The sequence below is a fragment of the Aulonocara sp. 'chitande type north' Nkhata Bay genome, linkage group LG7, assembly GCF_057382095.1.
Source record: "Aulonocara sp. 'chitande type north' Nkhata Bay isolate Kocher_YH1m ecotype deep benthic linkage group LG7, A_spYH_male_GT1.1, whole genome shotgun sequence".
NCBI lineage: Eukaryota > Metazoa > Chordata > Actinopteri > Cichliformes > Cichlidae > Aulonocara > Aulonocara sp. 'chitande type north' Nkhata Bay.
This window is the reverse complement of record NC_141350.1, coordinates 26,560,081-26,577,803: the sequence shown is the minus strand read 5'-3', so window position 1 is coordinate 26,577,803 and position 17,723 is coordinate 26,560,081. Positions and strand designations below refer to the sequence as shown.

Genomic DNA, 17,723 nt, shown 5'->3' with positions numbered 1-17,723 from the left:
AACAGCTATAAGCTAAATGACTGACAGCATGAATGGATGGTGGAAATGTGAAGTATGAAAACAGTAAGAAAATAATTCACAGCACATGAGTTAGAACAATTCATTTCAAATTGAAGCCCTCATAACCTTTGGAGCATACTGCTAATCACAATTGAGTTTGCTCAGTTGTGATTGCATAATGTAGGTGTGGAACCTTGGTTATTGATATTTCAATATTACTCGCGCTTTTGGGAACTGTTGATTTTGTTGTCCTTCTACTATTAGTATACATTTCCAGGTCACTTTATTGCTTCATTGCTGTTCTGAGTTTTCCGAAACCTCTACTTTATTAGGATGTCCCACACAACCATCTGTAGACAGCAGACAACAGTTCATGGAGTGAAAATGCTTATTGATGCCAGAGGTCAACAGAGAATGGCCAGACAAACAGTAACTCAGATAACCAGTCCTTTTAACCAATATATGCAGTAGCGCATCTCCTAACTCACAACTTGAAACTCACAGCTTGAATCAAATGGGCTAAAGCAGCAGAAGACCGCACTGGTCACATGTCAGATATGGCTACAATTCACATGAGCCCACCAAAATTTAACACCAATTCAAAACATTTGGTTTTTGTAAAATTAGAAATCGTCTCTTCTGTGAACGAATTAGTGAAGAAGAATCGCAGTGTTACTTTGCGTTAATGTCTCACCAGTGGCAGAGAGTGCTGTCCCAGGATACCATCCTGAGCGTCCTCCCCAGCTGCTTTGTGCATTGAGCATCTTGAGTTTGTCAAACATCCCTTCAGCTCCCACTGTGCCCATTGGTTGCTTGTCACTAGCCAAATTCCTAAGCACTCGATTTATTGATGAAACCTGGTGACAAACACAACAACATAATTACATAAGACACACTTTAGTTGTATATTGTTGTCATTGGTGGGTTGAGGATGTAGCACTTGTGCAGGGCCAGAAGTAATGATTCCTCCTTGCTTGATAATAAAGAAGTGTTTGTGTAATTAAAATCTCCTCTCTCTGTGGTTATTGAGGTACGCTGCTAGACTGCAAACAGTAGGAGAAATGTTGGAATCACAGCTAGTGCAGCAAGCAGCTGATATGGCACAGATGCTGGCAGAGGAGTTGGCTGTGCACTTCCTACTTGCTTCAGGGCGGCTGTGACTCAGGAGGTAACGTGAGATCAGTCTGCTATTCAGAAGGCGGGTGGTTTGATCCAACCTGCAGTTCAAAAACATCCTTGTGAAAGATACTGAACCCTGATCTTGTCCAAGATGCGTCCATCTAAGTTTGAGTGTATGATCATTAAAAGTACTTAGGATTAGAAAAAAGCACTGTATGAATGTATGTGTAAATGAGGCTTGTCATAAGAAAAGCACTTTGAGTGCTCAAATTGTATGGAAATTGGGTTCCAGTCATCTGGAAAGTGAACTGAACTGGCCCCCCAAAGATCATCACTGCCAGTTGAGAGGCACTGCAGTGGGGACTGTTCATTCCTCATTCATTTACACACAGGAGCTGAAAAACACAGCCACATGGTGGTTGTAACTGAGAGATGCAACTAGAGACCAGCAGCTGTGGGAAATGGTGGTCTTGGAGCAGTTTGTGGATGGACTGTCAATAGAAACAGCAGACTGGGTGAAGAGGATAAGTCACTAGGAAGCTTGAAGGCAGCGGTCACAGATGAATCCATGCGGGGGACCACGCAGCAGCAGGCTGTGGGCAGAAGGCTACATATCCGATTCCAGCACCATGGAGGAAATCCCTTCCGTCTCAAGCACAACACAGCACCTCTCTGCCAGGTCACATTAATCTCATACAGCATCATGGTGAGACTTCCCTGGGAATGATGGTTCAGTCACTACTCTGTAGGTTGTCAGAACAGAGATGAAAAGTAGTTCTAAAAGAATTGAAAGACATGCTGGAGATGGAGGGGAGAACCAGATTCTCGATGGACTAAGGTGATATCTAATCCCATGCCCTGGCTGAGTGAGCTCCTGGACTGGTTAGGCACTCGGAATTTAACACTACTGGCAGATTCCCTTATCTCCAGAGACCAAGCGAATAATGCCTTCTCCACTGTGCACCAATTTGTCATACTCGCTTTTGTTTGCTTGTTTGGTGCTCCAGCCATCTTCCAATGCCTTCTGGTTGGGTGCCTCCCATGTTGGATATGTTGCCTCCTACCTGGATGACATGATCATACACTGCAACACCTGGGTTGAGCATATGCAGCAGGTAGCTGCAGTGCTGGAGTCCTTGTTGCAGTTTGGAGTCACTACCAACCCAAAGAAGTGTGCAGAGAGAGGTGTAGTATCTGGATTACCACTTTTGCAGCAGGCAAGTGCACATTACAACCTGCCCACAGATGAAGATCAAAGAGAGGTACATCAGTTTTTGGGGTTAGCTGTTTACTATGGGGAGGTTTATCCCAAACTTCGCAGGCCCCTCTGACCCACCCAGAAAGGTGTCTCACATCTGGTCCAATGGGCGGACTGGTTCCAGATGGCATTTGAGAGGGTGAAACACCCCAACCTTCTTTCTCCCTGTTATCTTGCAGACCAGTGCTTCAAACTAAGGCCTAGTGGGCATTTATGTCTCATTGGGTGTGTGGGGTCGACTGCCCACTGCTCCATATTCAGTCTATTGATTTATCTGTTTACATCAGCAGGAAAATGTCAGAATGTGAACCCACTATAGCAGGGTACAAAATAAATGCTTGTGAGTCTGGTGCACTGTTGATTGTAAATGTGCTACAGTGTAGTAAATAGTGGTGGTGGTGGTGGTGGTGGTGGTGGTGGTGGGGGGGTAAGTTAAGTGGGTTAAGTCAGGTGGTGGGGTATGAGGCTCGGCTGCAAGAGGGAGAGGTGGAGCAGGATGGGGAGAGTGGCACATCTGGTGTGCATTTGATAATCATTCTCTCTCTCCATACTGTAGGCATGGGGCTGGAGGATGAACAGAGTGAAGCACAGAAGCAGTAAAGCTTCAGAGCTGGGCTGTTTGGAGGAGTAAACATTGTTCCTGTGTGCTGGAGCCGTTTGTGTAGTTAAAATCTCCCCTCTCTGTGGTTACTGGGAGAATTTGCTACAGCCTCCTATAGTTTTCTGTTGGACTGTTAACAATATGACTTAACAATGAGTAAATACAGTGGCTGTCCACAGTCAGATCAGGTTTATTATTTGAGTGAAGTGTTGTTTTAAAGACACTTTTAAAGACAATAATGCTTCTATATGTAGCAACCCCACTTGCAGCATGTCACCGCAATAGATATCGTCTCATAAAACAACTCACAAGCACCCTGCGACAATTATTTTTGTCATTTGTTTCTATACAAATAAAAGTAAACTCAAAATTTACATGAAATATCTAATTAAATATGGTGAAGGGGGTTTTAATGATTAGTCTACCTTGTCATGGAAAGATTTTTAATTACATGACTTTGCTGAAAAACAGAAGGGTCTTACACTGGGTATATTGTCGTTGGTGCAGACTCCCTCTGCAAGCAGTCGGTCTCTGATCTCCCAGGCAAAAATGGATGGACACTCTCTCTTGTACTGAGCAATTCTTCCCACCACCTCTGGAGTGGCCACTCTGGGTTTACTCCCACCTATGGCCCGTGGACGGATTGAACCTGTCTCATAATACCGGCCTAAGATCTTACTCACACAGCCATTAGACACCTGGGCAACATAATAACACACATCTTTGTTAGACAATCTTTGGAACAATTATATATTGCCAGTAAAAAAAGAAAAGAAAAGAAAAGAAAAAAATACTTCTCTATTTTTTATTTGTTCACAATGTCTAGCAAGAATTTGCATTTTTCTGTATGACATGTGATGGATATTTTTGTGGTGTTGTAACCACCTTGCAATACCTGCAGTATTCTGGATATGTCACATGGTCGAGCACCGCTGTGTGCCAGCTCCACTATCTTCTGCCTGGTAGAGTCAGGTAAAGGTCTCCCATTCACAAACACACCTCCCAGCTGGTTTACTCCACTGTGGCCTACACAGATATACCCACATACCCACCATACCCACATGCACGTGCACACACACACACACACACACACACACACACACACACACACACACACACACACACACACACACACACACACACACACACACAAAGGTTTTCAGCAACTTATTTACTGTATTATTTACTCTTATTTTACTCTATAACAGCAGAGGCCCAAAGTAATAAAAAAAAGCAGCACTAATGAAACAAGTGGATGAAAAGGGCAGGAAAACCAACCCGAAACATGAGAACATAAATAGAAAGATTTCCTCCGACACTGTGTTTTTTGCGGTATCCTTATATATTTTAGTTATTGCATGTACAGCATATAGTAATGTCTAGCATTTCCAAATGTTATCTGTCTTTTTTCTGTCATCAGTTAAATAAACAACTATGTTCTGATGTTCTTCCATGCGTTAAACATGTTTCGTTTTAGCCTTCTTTGACCCAGGCCTTTTGTTGCTGCACTTCTTCTTTAAAATGATTGAAAGCTCTTTTTTCAGTCAAGTTATAATAAAATAGAATAGCCCTTTATTGTCATTGTACATGTACAATGAAATTATGTTTTTTTTTGTTTTGTTTTTTGTTTTTTGTTTTTTTCATAATGTTTCCATGTATTCAAATGTTTGGGATCATTGATGTGACATTAAATTCACCACCTTTTCAAATTCCTCCAGACTGGGGGCCACATTTTCATTCAATATTGGGTTAAACAAAATTGAAATTATAGTGCATAATTTTGCATTAGATACAAGAAAGCTGTGGTGGTCACAGGTTTGTCATTACACTTTTCATCCAGTTACAGTTACCTGGAAATTGTATGCTTAATTACTTTTGTTTTAGTGAACAAAGGAGTACTTTATTTGTACACAGATAATAACTACAGCATTTGCTAAAGTACTGAAGTTTCCTTCAGGATTACCACGATGAAACAAGCATACACACATAAAGACTCACAGGTGAAAACAACACACATCTGCTGTTGCACTTTTTGAGTATTACTCTGTATCTATTTCTGATGTGCTCACATTCATTGATCTATAGCAATAGCTGTATGTGATCATCCTTATTATTCCTGAACTGCAGCAGCTTAGGTTGGAGTCCAACCTCCAGTCTCCTTTGTAAAGTAAGTTTGAATGAAGCAGAAAACACTTTTAACATGTTGCAGGTCTGAAATGTTTCAGCGGCGGGAGCTGACACATGCTGTGCCGTGACACTCTTGGGGTTAAGTAGAGATTTATGCTGATTCAATTGTCTATTGTGTATTAATGGCTGTGAGGGGGGAAGCATATTGCAGATTTTTTTTTAATCCTCATGGATTAATAAATCAGACAACCATCCAATACACAAAGACACACACACAAACAAAGATAAAGCAAGGTTGTTGTTTTTTTGCAGAAGTCATTTAGATGCACAAACATATACTCTGTTAGAGTTTTGTTTCTTTATTACTAATGTCATCCCTCTATCTATCCGTCCATCCAGCCAGCAGCATATAGCAGCGGTAGGGACATGTAGGCCTGCAGGGTGGAGATGGGTGAGGGGGATCCCACCTTCCTCACCTGCCAAATCACACCCAGTGTATAAAAGAAAGAAAAAAAATTACCTCAGCTATTCTCTATGTGAGAAGTCAGACATCCTGTTTCTATATATTTCATATATACCAATGAAAAGTAATGATGGGTGGCTGCAGTAGCTGTTGCAGTAACCTGCAACCAGCAAATGCTACTCTGGTCTCTGCATGTCTCTGCATTTGTCTTTAAATAATGATTAATAAAATAATCAGCTGTGCAATTCAAAAAGCTGTCTGTTCATTTAGTTGCATGCAGACAACAGAGAAGACCCCAGTCTTCTCCTCTATTGCAGGAGAGCTTCTCAGCTAGAAAAACAAGTGGATCAAGTGGATCACAAAAGGTTTGTGCTCCACAAAACCTCGCACTGTCAAAGCTTTGGCTTTGAACAGCTCTTCTGCTTAATTAAATTATAGAAAGAGTCACGGCCTCCACAGAGGTTACTGCGGACTTTAGGTGTGAGACTGCATTATTTCTAATTGTCCTTCATGCTGCCTCACATCATGTTCACTTTGTGTTTTGGGGTTGATAGTTTCACTGAAAAATGTTAATCACAGTCCCACTTCCCCAGGGAAAACACTCAGGCCTTCCTCTCTTGACACACAATTAATAGACAGACATATGGAGTCAATTTGGACCTCTCTCTCTCTCTCTCTCTCACACACACACACACACACACACAAAACAAGAGCAGGTGGGCTCTTGGGAAGAGATCAGCAGCTTTCACATTAAATCAGCTCTTTCACACTGAACCTGACTTCAATTAACTTTCACTTTAACAGTGTAGTGCTTTCATTGACAAAGATCTTCAAATAAAACAAGAATATGGTTCATTCAAACCTTCCGTTGTTCAGTGTCTACACAGCACAGCTGTTTCCCATCAAACATTCTAGTAACAGGAAAAATATTGTTTGTTGTTGCCTTTAAACATAAATGTTTGATGTTGTAACAGCAGCGCGGTTAAGATTTAGTTTCTCTTACAAAAGAAACGGCTTGATAAAGCTGTGTAATGCATCTATTTTTTCCTACTTATCCAGTTATGGCTCACAGGTGCCTATCCTAGCTGTCTTACGGCTAGAGTTCAAACACACGCTGGACTGTCACAGGGCTGACAGACACAACAAATGACACTCACAGTTTAGAATAAGCAGATAACCCATACATATTTTTATACTGCCCAGAGAAAAGCCATGCAAGTGCCAGTAAAACCTAACACAAAGGCCCCAGCCTAGGCTTGAACTAAGGAGCTTCCTAAAGTCAATGTTTGAGGCAACAGCACTAATCACCACACCACTAAACTGCTAGTTTGTATTATTGTGTACTTTGCTAAGATCACTCAAGGCTCATCTACGTAGTTACACTTTCCAGCGATGGTAACTGTGACAAAGCTAGCTAGGTTTTAGCTTCTCATGACCAGTGTTTTGGAAAATCGATTATCTAAAACCTCCAAACCACACAGCAACAGCGGTAGAGCAGGTCTGCCAATAGGAAGGTCAGTGTTACAGTTCCAGATGAGTGGCAGGGTACTGAAGTGTGTGCATGATAGATAAAAAACACTTAAAGGTATCCAGGGGAACATACTGAGCTGCTTTCAAGGTTTGGCCTCTTCTCACTTGTACTTGCTCTTAGTTTTATATTGGGCCAAACGCAAACTGTCTCCTGAAGTGTGCACATTTGCACCTTTTACCACAGAGAACAAGTGGGAGAAACAGAGATTTTTTTATAGTGCAGCAATATATCTATGGACCGCCTATACAGTTAGAGGTGATATATGAAAAGTGCCAAACAAATGCAAACTGTTAACATTTATAGACAAACCAGAAGACAACATTCATATGACATCAAGACAATGTAAGGTGTGAAGGGAGGGGATGCAGGTCAGACTACGCAAAGCTGATGCAAAGAATGAGGCTGTCTCAGCCATGTCTCAGTCCAGCATCTCGAGTGAAAGGCTGGAGGAATGACAAGCCAATGAGCCACAAAAGGGCAAATGTTACAGTAAAAATTCTATTCAGTTGACATAAGTTCAAATATTGAACATTTCATTCCTTGATGATTTGGTAACACCTGTAATTGTGGTAACAGCAACTTATTTAAACTTATTTTAAGTTGTTCTAATAACACATCCAACATAATTCTGTAGAGGAGCAAAACTGTCAGTTGTCATCTTCATAAAGAAACTGACTTATAACTGGCCTCTTCCCGTGCACATAACATGAATCTGGTAACAGCAACAGCATGATTCTGCAGCTTATTACCTGAATCCCACATCTTATGGCTGTTTTTTTTTTTTCATTCCTTTATTACTTATACACTATTAAACAAATATTCATTATCAGAGTTCATAAGTGCTATGGCTGTTGTTAAGTGTGCTGCACGTAAAAGTCTTTTAATGCTTTGTTTTTCTTAGTGAAACAAACGATGAAAGGTTAAGTTTCACCGAAAGGATATGTTGCCCTGTAACTGAAATTAGCATTCGAATTAATAACACAGTGAATAACGAATGTACGTAGTTAGCTTTCCTGAGCTAGAAGCTCAGATTCACACTCTTGTCCAAATATCATCATCATGTTCAATTTTAAAATCCAGAATTTGTCTGAGACTTCAGAAACACACGACTGATCCCACAATTAATAAGTGAACAATTCATTTTTATATGCAGTTTTATACAGCAATCTTTGCAATTACCACTGTATAGTGATAATCTTTGTTCTCAATTGTGACTTTTTTGTCTTTCACTTGTTTCCTATTTAGTTTCAAGTTTAAAGAATTCTGTTTAGAAGTAACTCTTAGACCTAATACATCAAAGTCGTCTTCCGTTTGGATTTTTTATTTTTAATGAGTTGTCGGGTTCAGACGTGTGTTCATAGGTCATACTGCACACTCACTGAATTATGTTGACTACTGTATGCTAATCAGTCATCAATAAATCTTAAGGCATTAATGATCTAAGCAAATAAATATTAGTCATTTTAAGGATCTAATAATAAAAGCAACCATTCAGACATTTAGGAATAATATTCTGTTTTTAAATGTTTTTAATTTCTGTCATTTGCTTTTATCTGACTGTTTTTAATCTTACCGTCGTCCATTCATGACCTTCCAAACCTGTCATTAAATATTTCTTTTTTGATCACTTGGAAAATAAAGTTAAAGAAAAGTAAGCTTAAAAAATAAAATAGAAGAAAAAACTTAATTAGATGATGAACTAAGAGTAGCTGAAACCACATTTGCGCAGCAGGTCTGGTAGATAATCTCTTCACTACATCACGTATACAGACTTTCAAATATTAAGCTATTTTATTTTGAAAATGTTTTCCTTTATATTTGGTGTGTGTGGGAATGTGCATTTCATGAGGCAGCTTTGCTATTTACATGTCCGGCACGCGTGCCGATGACATTATGAATTATTTGGAGTCAGATTTCTGACCACTTAGTGAATGTGAGGCTAACATTCATTCAGATCTGACTCTGTTTCTGTCTGCTCTTTCACGATGGACAGATATAGTCGTTTTTAAAGTTTTCTGCCAGAAAAAGCTGATTACAAGAAAAACAATAAGCTGAAAGTCACTATAAGGACTCATAAAGCTGTTCCACATCAACGATCAACTTTTTTTCATATTGTTGCCAGGTACACTGATGCTATAGAAAAACCACAAAGCAATAAACCAGAATTGTCATTTAATGTGATCAAACTGTTTTACAACATAAGTTATTATTACAACATAAGTTATTATTACAACATAAGTTATTATTACAACATAAGTTATTATTACAACATAAGCATTTCCAGTGTGACAGAATTACAGTCAGTGACTTAAACATTTTAAATGATTGTAGAGGTTAGAGATTTCTACATGTATGTATAGCGCTATAACCCTTGATAACACCAGACCTGATTTTTTTTTTTTTTGATAAAGTAACATTAAAAATGAATAAGAACAACATATACTTTTGAGAAGAAACTTACTGTTTTGCATCATGGAGGCCACACCACTCTCCCAGCTTGTTTGACTTCTGTAATCTGCACAAACAGAGAAGATGTGAGAAACAGCGTACTACACATGCCTCTACCTGGATAGTGAATTGCAAGAAAGAATAACCTGAATCTCTAAAGGTCAGATTTGCATCATTAACTTTATGCAACAATATAGAAGATTACTGACTATGTTGTTTTTAAGATCTTTATAGGGGTGAAGATTAGATAAAACTGAAAAAAAGACCTTGTCTGGATGGTGGACTAGCTATCCTATGGTTGGTAGTAATGCACATATGAGCGCTCAAACTCAAGATTTATGGAATGACATGATTTAAAATGTACAAAGAATCCTTCTCTATACTTCTTTTTTTAATTACCTGACTGACCATTTATTATATTTTCTTGCATACATGTTTTAAAACTAGTAAGAAAAACTATATGGCTCCAAAGAAATAGGTCTAGTCATGTAGAAAGTAGGAGTGAGAAGTAGTTGTACCACAGACAAGGATCAAGCAAAAACACCCAATAATATCTTTTTCTCAAGTTTCTTTTTTTGTTTTTAAGAAAATATCTCCAGCAATACTATAAATTTACAGGACGAAAATATTTCTTTTGGGGGAAAATGTGACTATTTAATTAAATACAGAAAATAGCCTAGCTAGCCAAATAGCCTAACCACTGAGCTGTCTAAGTGACAAACTATTTTTTCAGCTTTGTTTCATATTTTATTCTGCATTATTGGAATTACATGTGGATCATAATAAAATAATAGTCAAAATATATAAATAATAATCTAAAAATAAATTATAGAAAAATGTCAATTCAGACTTGTGTTACAACTAAATGAGATCATAGTATTCTGTCACAAGATACAAAGTTTTGCACAAAAATCCTTTATTTTGTGCCGTTTCAACATAATTTCGAGTAATTTCGTCCTGCTGAAATATATATAGATATGAATTGTTTTCATCTTTAGTAGAGAGCCCCTCATCAATCATTCAATAAATAAGTCACCATTATGAAAGCATGATTAGGCAGAGCAATAGGAGCAGTTTTTTGTGATTCACGTGTAGAGAAACACATGACACCCCTGTTCTCAAAATCACAGCCCTATTAGGTTAAGTTGAGAAAAACCTAACCAAGAAAGGCTTCAAAGCAGCTTTCTCTTAAGCGCTTGTCATTAACAACCTGCATAATGAACATTAAGCAGCTCCACACAAGAACAAACGCATACACATGCCGACTGTGGCACCTTGTTCCCGCTATAACTCGGGCTTTTCTCCCAGTGAAAGAAGACAAAGAGCCGGAGGAGCGGAGCGGCGGCTCAGCTCGGTAAATACCCGCCGGGCTTTGTGTGTCCGCGGGGTTTTAGTGTCGTCGCCTCGTTAGCTGCGGCTCGTTAAAAAACTCGCGACACAAAAACGCAGCGGGGAGCCCAATTTGACCAGTACAACTGACATAAAAGAGTTCTGTTGGACGCAGTGATGACAATATAAAAGTTTCATTCAGCTGCATTCACTGCGTGGATATGAGAGACAGACGGGGAGAGAGAGACAGAGAAGCATTTCAATTTGAAAATTTGAAATCAGGAGTGTGTGTGTGTGTGTGTGTGTGTGTGTGTGTGTGTGTGTGTGTGTGTGTGTGTGTGTGTGTGTGTGTATTTTATTATATATACAGCGTTTCCATATAGCTCTTGACCGGTACGACTTAAAGCTTTAGGCCACATCAGTTACAAGAGACCACAGAAATAACTTTTTACTGGAATCTGTTCCCACTTCATTTAGCAAAGTATCAAGAGGCTGGACTTTTTGGCAGCTCATAATTAAGCAGTGTGTTCACGATCAAGGTCTTTTAGGTCACCAGGGAACACATACACTGTCATACTGTGGATCTATACTTTGTACTTTGTACATCTGAATATAATTTGGTATTTAGTGCTGGTAGTTTGGTTGTTATTTGGTTAGTTTTGTATTATTGTAGGGTCTTTGAGGCAACTGTTGTTGTGATTTGGAGCTATATAAATTGAATTGAATTGGGTAGATGAGTAGCCTGTGTGTTACACATATATATAACTAACTGACGGTATTCGGTTAGCTTCTAATTGAAAATATTAACGTGGAACATGAAATGTAAAAAGAACGCCTTCTATTCTAGTTTTTCATCATAAAGACGGAGGCATTTTCTCGCTTCCGTCAAATGAACAAAGTATCAGATGTGACTCAGGTGCACAGAGCAGACACGTGTCTTAATCCTCCTGTCCCCAGTACAACATATGGCAGCAGCCCCACTTCGCTCTCATTCTTTAGACACACACACAAAAATAATATGTTCTGAATTCGCACGCTGGATGAATTTATTCCGGCCTGATTAATCATGCGTTTAATTGGCTTCAATTTGATTAAGATGTTCATTAACGACTGACTTAATTAGATCATCAATTAAGAAAATATTTATCGTAAACTGCCTGTGGATTTCAAAATCATCTCAGTCAAAACAGCATGAGAGTACAATGACAGCAAACGGTAGATAATTTCTGAGGTGACGTATTTTTAAATGTGCTCCGTTTTCCAAACAGGGATTTTGAGTCGAGGCCTAAAAAGAAAAAAAAACATTCAAATAAAAAGCAAAGGTCTTCTCCCACAGTGTGATCGTGGATAGGTTTAAATAAACTGACGAGAGTAACTTTAATGGTTAGTGTCCACATTCTGTCGTTTTAGGGTTTGGGGGATTTTATTTGTTTGTTTTTCGTTTGTTTGTTTAAAAATGCTAAAGGAAGGATACCTCCTGCATATTTTAGATGCCGTCTTTACAGACAACAAGTGGCTACAAATGGTGATGAAGTTCGTGTGTTTTATTTTGACCCTTCAGTACTGTTTAAATACAATCGTTTTAGCAAGATGGCAATTATTACCATTATCACTATGATCGCGATGATGATATGATTGTTATAATATAATGAAACATCGCCAGTCTAGTGTCAAACAACGCCCAGGCTCGGTAGAAACGCGGGGAGTGCGTAAAAGTGTTAGAAAGCGGTGTTCACCACTGTTCATTTGTCCTTATAAGTCTGATATTTAATAACTGTTCAATAGAGGATGCGCAACAATCTCTGGGTGGTAGAAATTGTATGGTAAATATATTCCTATATGTAACCCATTTGTTATGGGTTTAAACAGAATATCCAGCATACCCATAATATCCGACAACTTTGTTGCTGGATTGTTTAATTCCAATCGCAATGAAGGAAAAGGCGGGATTAAGTTTATTAGTTAAATTAGAGTTTAAGGCTCCTGCTTTTTTTTAAAAAACACTCTCGTTACTTTCTGCGGTAAAGTTCGGGGAAACCTTGTCCTGCGTGAAGGCAGCAGCGGCTCAGTCCACAGCGGCCGGGATCACCTGTCGCTCACCGCACCGCACAACTATGAAAAGGAGGTTTTTTTGTTTGTTTTCTCTTTTCTTCCTGACCCGGCTGTTTTAGTCTGAAAGAACATAACCCTGAACAAAGCACAGCAATCCGGCCCTGTGCAGAGGCCATTGGCCCGCGATCACACACACATCAATGTCTTTGGAGTTTAAACCTAAAACCAATCAATGAATAAAAATCTTAAAAATTTAAATCAATTAAATCGCACACTTAAAACAACACTTCTCTCTGTCTATAATGACGTTTTTTTACAGTAAAAGAGGGGAAGGGCTTGTTTGGAAAAGTTGGTCACCGTTACATGTTCCGTCTTTCTTCTCTTTTTCTCGTTCTTCTGTTTTTTGGTAATTTAATTATTTTTAATTAAAAGGGGGACCGAGTACAATTAGAAGATAAATGTTGCCATTTCACGCATTGTACCAGTTAGCGTAACGCTTCTGATAATTTTCTCTTTCTTCCAACAACAACAATAGCAAAGAAACAAACCTAACGAGCTAAAATGCTTTTACATCAGCACTTGGTTCTCACCCTTCAACCTTATCCGTTATAGCGCGATAACTTTTCAACTCCATCCTTGACTAAGAGAGAGAGAGAGTGAGCAAGCTTACCTTTCTGTGGCATGTTGCAGAATCAAAGTTTTGGTTTGTTTAGTTTTCCAACAACCTCTTTCTTCTATTCTTTCCTTCACTTAGTTTCTTCTTGACTGAAGAGACAAGTGCACAGAGATAGAGACACAGAGCTGGTCCTCTGAGAAGGAGGAGAGAGAGAGGAGGACAAGTGGGAGGGCTGTGCCAGTGAGAGAGAAAATGGGGACCAAGAGTGGAAAAGATGGGGAGGAGGGTTTGAACGGTATGGGCTAAGTTTGCATGTGTTACTCTGATTTATTGGGTAAAATTGGCAAACATTTAAAGAGATAGTGCTTTAAATTGTTACAACTGCATGCACATGCTTTGGACAGGCGGGTTTTGACCTGGATTGCTTCAGTGGTTCGTGCAGCGGATTTGAAAAGGTAAAAAAAGCTTGGACTGTTAAACATGATTAAACCTGTTCTCACTGCCTCCCCGAGTTTCGTGTGCCTTTTGTGTTTCTTTAGGTCTCTTCACTAAAAAGTCATGAGGGGTGACGAATTTGGCAATATGAACTACATATGTTCTGTGTTACTAATTTCTATTTCTCATCTAAGCATGTCTTAGTTTTGTACTTTACTATTTGGCCTTGAAGCACTTTTAGTCATTTAATCATGTTGAAATGAGGGGAAAGTTATATTTTTCACTTCAACTACACCCTCTGGCCATGGAGTAAAAAAGTTCGTACGGTCTTCCATTGTGTGCTCCAGTTTGAAGAAAAATGATAAAGTACTATTGAAAAAAAACGCACACCCTTTAAAGTTAAAACTGAAATATTTTATTTCTGTATATTAACTGACTACAACAAGCTTGTGTCACTGAATTGCATTTAAGTAGTATTGACTTAACAGTAAATGCAAAAGACTGTATTCACTGTTGATGTGGCTGCTCTGTTGGAAGTGTGTGAGCTGTAATGTTACACGTAAAATTCTCTGCAAACAGGGAAGGAAGTGGGAGGAATACCAGGGTCTCAGGGAAGGTGAGTAGGCAGGAAGTATCACAGGCAAAAGTAAGTCCAAATCCAGAAAGTGTTTAATTCAGCCAGAGGATTCATCAGTCACATGTACTGTAGAGGATAAGACAAGAATCCAAGCACAGCTCAAAAAAGAAGGTAGACAGTGAATAAAATACCGCTACTGGAGTGCTGTGATCTGTCAGAGGATGGTGAAGCACACAGGTCCTTAAATCCACTGGAGGTAATGAAGAAAAAGAGAAAAGGTTTAGCAGCTAACCCTCAGCAGCAGCTGATGATGCCACGCCTCCTGGTGGAGCTTCCAGGGGCTTACAGAACGAGAGAGAGAGCAGTTTCAGTGTGTCACACACACACACACACACACACACACACACACACACATAAATTCTGCTTTTAAATAGCCCAGGGACCACGAGTAAGCCAGCAGTCCGTAAACAAAACAATCTGCTGGAGTCAAATGTTACTATATTGTGATGGATTTCAAATTATGTTCTTTTGCCTCTTTTTTTCCCAATTCTTGATTCAACAGAGACACTAATATGGACCAAATTATTTAAGATCTCTGAATTTAGAGGCAGGAAATTAGAGGTCATCTGTGCCTTTTTGTTTTTAAGACAGTTCCACAGTTGAACTAATCGTTGTCTCATTTATAGCTGTAGCTGCACATAGTGACATGTCTGTGGAAAGGTTTTCAGAAATTTTTCTATCATGGTTAAAATTTTATTTGTAAATAAATTCTTGAAGTCATAACTAGTTAAAGGAAGGTTTGGCTCAACAGAGCTCTCACTCTTTGTTAGACTGGCCACGGTACCGAAAATAAACCTGGGGTTGTTCTTATGTTCATCAATCACTGATAAATAATGAGAGGTCCTAGATTTACACAAGTTTTGCTAATTTCTTTGTTTTGTTTTTAATACAGCAAGAAGGTTTTTCCTGGGCTAATCGAAGGAAAGATTTTCTTTTGTTTGTTTTAAGATGCATGTTTATTATACCAGGGAGTCAAACACTTCTGATTTGACACTTTCTTTTTAGAGTATAGAAGGTGGTATGCAGTGAGGGTATAATGCTGTTAATGAGATAATCGAACTCTGTTGGAATAGAGTTTAGGTAGCTTCTCTGCATGGTGTTGGCCCATGGCATTGAACAAAACTGGAATTACTTCCTTAAACTTGGTTACAGCACTTTCAGAAAGACATCTACTGTAATGAAATTTATTCTCCACTGCTGTGTAATAACATTTCAATTTATAGTATGAATTAAGAAATTAGTGAAAAGAAGATTTTCAGGGAATCTCGTTAAGTTTTCTGTCAGGTTTACAGAAAACCAGGATCAAACGCAGGACTTCCTGATTTGAGAGAGTGAGTGAGAACAAACAATCAAAACTGTGCAAATAGTCCAAAGAACATGGTTTCCTCCATGGCAATTTCCTGACTCCCGTGCGGTGAATCACTCACGAGGTGTCATAATATGTACAAATCTTTCAACAATATTTACAAATGTGCTCAGCTCCCTCCACACTCTCCCTTCAGGTCTCCTGACCTCACCGATGATGGACAAAGACAGATTCACCTGTGCAAGCTGGTGTTTACTGACCGTGTCCCTCAACAAGCCAGCGTTGACTGAAGCTCAGCCACTCAGTTAAGTAGTGAGAGAGTGACGAGGCTCATCAGCAGCAGGTGAGTATGATTACTGGCAGGTGTAGCTGGCTTCAGCTCAGGAAAACACCGTCACACACACAAACACAAAGACAGAGAGGGAAATGAGGGACAGCAAACCCAAAACAAAACAGACGTGGCAGGTTGACCGGCGGGGACTGGTGGTCCGTGACATTTTCAGTTGTTATGTCATATATCAGAGCAAGATCCAGAGTATGATTAAATTGGTCAGTGGGCTCATTTACATTTTGAGAGAAGCCAAATGAGTATAATAATAGATTAAATACAGTGTTGAGGCTATCATTTTCAGCGTCTGCATGAATGTTAAAAACACCCACTGTAATTATTTTATCTGAGCACTACATAAGATGAAATGTGAGACTTCAAATAGAATCTCGGAGTGAGGACCAGGTTAAACGACAAAATAAATTTATCAGAACAGAGATGCCAATAACCGGAGCTTTTGGCTGAGTTGGTAAAAATGATTTAAACATTTCATATTACACCTTCCATTCTGAAGTTGCCCTGCTGGGTTTCCTCTGGGCTCTGCCGCAGTCCAAAGATTTAAGTGAGGTCGTGTTAATTGGTGATTCTAAACTGGCTGTTGGTGTGAATGTGAGTGTGAATGATTGTCTGCTTGTCCGTGTTGGCCCTGAGACAGACTGGCAACCTGTCCAGAGTATACAATGACTCTTTGGCAGCTGGGATAGGCATCAGCACCACATTATCCTGAAGTGCAAAGAGGAAGAAGAAAGAAGGAAGGATGGATGATAACACAAGTGAAAATCAACTTTATTAAAACTTAAGTTCTAAATCTTATGAATTCATGCAGCTTCATACAGCAGGGTACCCCTAGCGCCGGACTGAAACCGAAGCATGTTATTTTCATACCAGCTCGGTCAGCGCCCAGGTTAACAATGACTGCCTCTAGTTTTTTTGACTTACAGGGTTCCAGTGACCAGGAGGTTTGGGGTAGGTATGGTGTTAAGGAAAGAAATGTGAAAGGACAGACGGTAGTAAAATTGAATTGAATTAAATCGTATTCTGAATTGAGTGAAGGCAGAGGCAAGAATTAAATGGTTCCATTTAATTCAGTTGCTCATTTGCTTAGACAGCAGTTGTCGTTCTTCTCTCCTGGATCACCTGGAGCTTTCTTTAGGTGCCTTCCCAGCTTTGACAAATGCCCAGCTGGGACAACCATATTTACTCAGGGCCTTTTTGATATGATGTTCTTCTGCTTCACTGCTGAGGTATCTGTGGTGATGGTGTTTGCTCTGTGTTGTAGCATCCTGATGACACCCAGTTTGTGCTCCAGTGGATGATGAGAGTCAAACCTTAAATACTGATTCTTATGTGTTGGTTTACGGTACACATCAACTTATAAATGTCCCTCATTACTGATGGAAATCTCACAGTCTAAGAAGGCTAACCTGCCACTTTTCATATCCTTCCTGGTGAATTTGATTTGTCGGTCCACCG

General features: G+C 39.4%; 1 protein-coding gene across 1 annotated transcript in view; it reads right to left on the bottom strand.

Annotated features, from left to right (window-relative positions):
• Positions 1-13,833, bottom strand: part of LOC147325253 (paired box protein Pax-6-like) — a 30,097-nt gene extending 16,264 nt beyond the window's left edge. Inside the window, exons 1-5 of the mRNA XM_086299685.1 lie at positions 13,599-13,833; positions 9,561-9,614; positions 3,874-4,004; positions 3,461-3,676; positions 695-857 (exon numbers count right to left, since the gene is read on the bottom strand). Coding sequence (XP_086155811.1) covers positions 695-857; positions 3,461-3,676; positions 3,874-4,004; positions 9,561-9,614; positions 13,599-13,611 — 577 coding nt within the window. The 5' untranslated portion in view covers positions 13,612-13,833. The remainder of the gene's footprint in view (positions 1-694; positions 858-3,460; positions 3,677-3,873; positions 4,005-9,560; positions 9,615-13,598) is intronic.
• Positions 13,834-17,723: the final 3,890 nt, after the last annotated feature.